This window comes from Eurypyga helias, unplaced genomic scaffold (assembly GCF_000690775.1).
Source record: "Eurypyga helias isolate BGI_N326 unplaced genomic scaffold, ASM69077v1 scaffold46399, whole genome shotgun sequence".
Classification (NCBI taxonomy): Eukaryota; Metazoa; Chordata; class Aves; order Eurypygiformes; family Eurypygidae; genus Eurypyga; species Eurypyga helias.
Window position 1 is genome coordinate 2,458 of NW_010272308.1, and position 5,214 is coordinate 7,671.

General features: G+C 47.8%; 1 protein-coding gene across 1 annotated transcript; it reads left to right on the top strand.

The window, feature by feature from the left end:
• Positions 1-3,636: 3,636 nt before the first annotated feature.
• LOC104504506 (potassium voltage-gated channel subfamily G member 2) lies at positions 3,637-4,554 on the top strand (the record flags this gene model as incomplete). Its single annotated transcript, XM_010159088.1, has 1 exon — positions 3,637-4,554. A coding segment is annotated over one exon (813 nt), but the record flags the coding sequence as incomplete, so codon positions are not given.
• Between the last annotated feature and the right edge of the window lie 660 nt (positions 4,555-5,214).

Below are 5,214 nucleotides of genomic sequence, written 5' to 3' on the forward strand. Positions count from 1 at the left end.
GCTGAAAGAAACAAAGCACAAAGAGACGTGAAACATGTTTTTTGCTGTTAGCGTTTTTGATTTCCTGTGAGGATAATAATAGGTCGTACGTAGATGAAATATGGTCCAGGGGACAGGAAGGTATTTAATAAGTGAAAAAAAGGCCTCTGGCAGGTTAATTGACACACAGGTCTGTTTTCTAAAAGCCTGTTCAGACCCTCTTATTCTCAGGACAGCCTTCGGACAGAGCCTGGCTTGCTGAGATTGTAAGAGGTCAATAATGACACTGAGAAAGACCAGCAATTTGCTGAAAATAATTATGCATTAGATAAAAGAGGGGATTGTTTCATCCCATTAAAATGAACTCTGTGTAGCAGAGCATTATCGCTCCACTCTACTGAAAGTAAACACTTCTGCGTTCACAATGTTTGCTGCCAGCTGTGGAGAGTGGGAAAAAAAAAAAATCAGCTCTTCGTTACAGCGAGGGGTGGAGATGCCAGCTTCGTTCCGCGGTGCCGGATGACCCGAGCTCCAGACACCACCAAGCCTCTGGTGCTCAGCTGAGTCCCAGGCTGCTCCTGCGCTTGCAGTTTTGGTGTAGCTCTGCGGGAAGACTGGAGACAGAAATAGCAAAGCTGTAGGTTTGTGAACCTACACAGGATAAACACGTCGGAGTGTGGGAGGGCAGATGCAGTCTTCCAAAAGTCATCACTGGTAGGCTGTTAATGAGGTACAATTTTCACTCCTGTTTGCTCCCACACCAAAACTCACATACGGAAGGGCTTTGGAGAGTTTCCTTTCCTTGTGCACCAAAGGGAGAGCACTGGGGACATTAGGTACCAAATTAGCTATCAAATGCCTTAATACCTTTGTAGCTCTGTTCCAAGGCTAAATTCTCCATAGGCTTCACTGACTATCCTTAAGCTTTCAATGGCATGACAATTATAGACATGCACATCAGAATCCAGAATGCCTCCCGCCAGATAGGTCTCTTGAGGCAAGGTACATCTGAGTTTCCATACAGGTGGTCCAGCTGTACCTTTCAGAGAAAGCACATCTGCACACTGGCGGATTTTCCTTCTTGTCATTTCTGCTGCTTTATCCAAGCCATGCATCTGTGGGTTGTCTTCCTGCCACCTTAGCCTGATCCTTTTATGCAAGGATAGTATCGGGAGCTGCAAATCACCCACAACTATTGCCCTCGGGTGTGAGATGGAGCATATCCTTATGAGAGATTCCCAGGCAGCAGGGCTGTGGGACAAATCGCTCTGAGGGCTGGTAATAGGGTGAGAAGTTACAGTGGCACAGGCTGAGTCCTTCCACTACCTTGTGAGGTTTGGCTTAGACCCAGGGCCAGACTTTTGTGGTGGTATGAAAGCACCTTGGGTTTGCATCTGATGGGAGAGCCTGACAGCTTAATTACACTCTGATAGGACTGAAGCCCTGAAAAACAGTATGTTTCATCCTGTGTGTTGTGATTGTGACAAAAATACTTATGATGAGATTAGTTTGGTGAGGCAGATATAAATTGAGGTCCTTCTAGTCTTCGCACCTATCAAAATTATGAAGTTAAAGACAGGCTATCTGAGCTACTACACTAGTAGAACAAGATGATCCTCCCTCCCTGCAATATGCTTAAGATCTGGACAGCAATTTCAGTGGGACAAGTAATTTTTCTCTCCCTATCAGCCTGACCCCCTGGGAAACAGTGGGAGGTACATCATATAAATATTGAAAATGGAATACAAGAAAAATCAAGAAATACAAGGAACTACAGTCTTTCACTGTGTTTAATACAAGGACCATAAACACCAGCTCTGAGGATTCCTTTTTTTCCTACTGACATCTCTTTAGTCATTGCCCAGAGAAGCTGTAGATGCCCCATTCCTGGAAGGCCAGGCTGGATGAGGCTTTGAGCAACCTGGTCTAGTGGAAGGTGTCCCTGCCCATGGCAGGGGGGTTGGAACTGGATGGTCTTTAAGGTCCCTTCCAACCCAAACCGTTCTGCGATTCTATGATTGTCTCAATCTCCCCTTAAGCGTGAAATGGGGAGGATGCCTCGGCGTTTTGGTTATCAAACTGAGGTAACGCAAGGCTTCATGCTCAATGTGCCGACACTGCTCTTGCTGCCGGCAATGTGTATCTAGTCACTCCCCCACATTCTGGGGAATGCTGTGGTAGGTGAAGAAGGCAAAAGTCTCATCGCTCATTTGCTGTTTTCTTTCACAACAGGGAAAAAGCTGTGCACAAACACTTAGCAAGGGATGAAGTTAGGATGTGGTGCGGTGCAGTAAAAATTTCCTTGCCTCTGCCAAGCAAAAGACACCTGCAGTGAGCATGTAGGCAGAACTGCTTATAGACGTGCCAGGTTCTGAGCTTCTCCCGTGGTGAAATGAGGACCAGCTTGACCCAGCCCCACCACTCTTGAGTGGTATTTTATTGCTGTAATTTAGCACAGGAGAACAAAATGAGGTTTTTACATTGTTACCTAATACTGTTGCATTCATGGGGGTCATGCATTCCATTACCATGGATGGATTCCTACATGCTTATGAGTGTTCTTATGAACTGTTCAGAGTCAGACTGGCTCACTGAATAAATATACATCTCCCTTAAATAAATATACACTTGTCTTCCTCTCAAAGCCCCCAGAGCCTTAACACTTTTATATGAGTATTTACAGAGGAAACAGCACTAGCCCTATAATTGTCCACATCAAAATCTATTTAGAGAACCTGATTATTATTCATCTGGAGTTACTAACAGGAATGTGGCAGAGAATTGCCATAGTATTTGCGCTGTTGAGTTAACAATCAAAGAGCAGCCATCACCAGCGTTATTGTTTATTACTGTTCCAATGTGCCAGGGCTGGCTTGTTTACAGGCATCATAACTAAAGAACCAGAGTTCTCTTTATTTTCCACTAAGGGAGCCTGAAGGGAAGAGCACCTCTTCCAGTGCCTTACAAAGCTTGGGGAGGGCATCGGGGTCATTAGTTGCTGCAGGTGAGGTAATTGAAAATGCTTATCACTCCACCCTCCCTCTGTTCTTAGGGGACTTTTTCTTTTAGAAATACCTGCATTTTGTCAGTACTTTACATAAGCTTTTGAATATAGGGCCAGTGTCTTAATGTTCCCTGGAATATAGAAAACATTGCACATTCTGTCAATAATAGATAATAGGTAACTATAAGCACGTAACATAAAGCGCCATAGGTGTTTGTGAGCCATTTATAAGCAATTTATTATTGATCAGGAAGGGAAGGAGGGATAACCAATTCATTAAAATCCATGAAGCCTGTATAATCCTGTCTAAGGGGTGTTAAAGGCTCTGTTAGAAATTAGATGTGAGCCACCATTCTTTCAGCAGTGAGCTGTCTGGCCGACAGCTGATACCATCGCACCAAATTCTTGGCACCCTCAGGATACTCCTGAGCTTCATTGACCTGTCCCACAGCCAAACATGTAGCTAGGAGCTCTGGTTTTAGTTATCCATTCCAGCTGCTCTTAGCAGTGATGATTTTACTTTTGTGGCTCACCAATTCATATCGCTTTCACGCGGTGCTTGCTTTTAAGAACTGCCACTCGCTGTTCCTTTGGTTTGCTCCCTGGCTAAATCTTTTTCTTCCCCCTTTTCTGTGTTTCCCACTCCTCCCCAGGGCGAATGCTCACGGAAGTGCTATGACATCTTTGTGCTGGAGACGGTGTGCGTGGCATGGTTTTCATTTGAGTTCCTGCTGCGATCCATCCAGGCGGAGAACAAGTGTGCTTTCCTGAAAACCCCACTCAATATCATCGACATCCTGGCCATCTTGCCTTTCTATATCTCTCTCATTGTGGATACGGTCTCCACAAAAAACAGCAGCAAGCCCAGTGGCGGAGCTGGGAACAAGTACCTGGAACGAGTGGGCCTGGTGCTGCGCTTCCTGCGGGCTCTGCGCATCCTGTACGTGATGAGGTTGGCCCGGCACTCGCTGGGGCTGCAGACGCTGGGGCTCACTGTGCGCCGGTGCACCAGGGAGTTCGGGCTCCTCCTGCTCTTCCTTTGCGTCGCCATGGCCCTCTTCTCGCCCTTGGTGTACTTGGCTGAGAGTGAACTGGGAGCCAAGCAAGAATTCACAAGTGTCCCCACCAGTTACTGGTGGGCTGTGATCTCCATGACAACTGTTGGCTACGGGGACATGGTGCCTCGTAGCATCCCTGGACAGGTGGTAGCCCTGAGCAGTATCTTGAGTGGGATTTTGCTGATGGCTTTCCCAGTCACGTCCATCTTTCATACCTTTTCCCGTTCCTACAGCGAGCTGAAGGAGCAGCAGCAGCGAGCAGCAAGCAGGCAGATGCGCCAGCTAGAAGAGAGCACCAAACTCCCAGGTGGTGACAGTGCACAGGCGATCAGTGTCACGTTCCTGCTGGATGCTGCTGAGCAGAAGGGTCAGCCTTCCGTGGACCAGGAAGCCAAGAGAAGTTGTTGACTCTGAACAGCCGAAGACGTATGTTGGCAGCACAAGAAGCAGTGGACAAGGGGGGCAGTTCTGCAAGAAGAACCTCCTGAACTGCATAAATGAGGGGCAGACACACACAAGGTTGTCCCTAAAGACCGACTTTTGATCCTAGGGGCCCACTGAAAAATGCCTCTAGAAACTTTACCAAGTACAGCTCAGCTCCATCGCTTTCCGTAAGGCATCTCCTTTCCATTGAAGTATTTCTGGCAACCTGCAAGGAGCAGCCACTGAATGTAGCCAGCCGGGAGAACGTAAGGGGGAGCACAGCCTGCACCGGGGGGTGCCGTTTGGCGGAGCAGCCAGCGTGCCGGCTTGGCCCCGTTCCGTGGGCCAGGGGCTGAAGGAGGGGGCTCTCCGTGCAGCGATGCCCTGGGCAGAGGGGGTTTGTTTCGGCAGCTCCGCCAAGGAACACACACCTCAGAGAAGCTGAGGGATGAGGGCTAGAGAAGGGCAGAAACTTTCCCAGGGGCTTGGTTTTGCCTGGTTTAGAGATGAGGCAGTGCAGCCTGGGCTGCCAGCTCCGACTTGTGCACTAGCACAGTGTGCATCGTTCAGTAAACGCGCGTGTTTACCACCCTGAGCTTCGTATCTTAGCCCCGTGACAGAAATACACATAGACAATCTTCCTGACTATGGGACTGACGGTTAACTTTTTTTTCCCTTTGCTAACAGCTGATTATAACAAATACCTTTACAGATGACCCCATTTCTCCACCTTCGGTTAACTATTTCCAT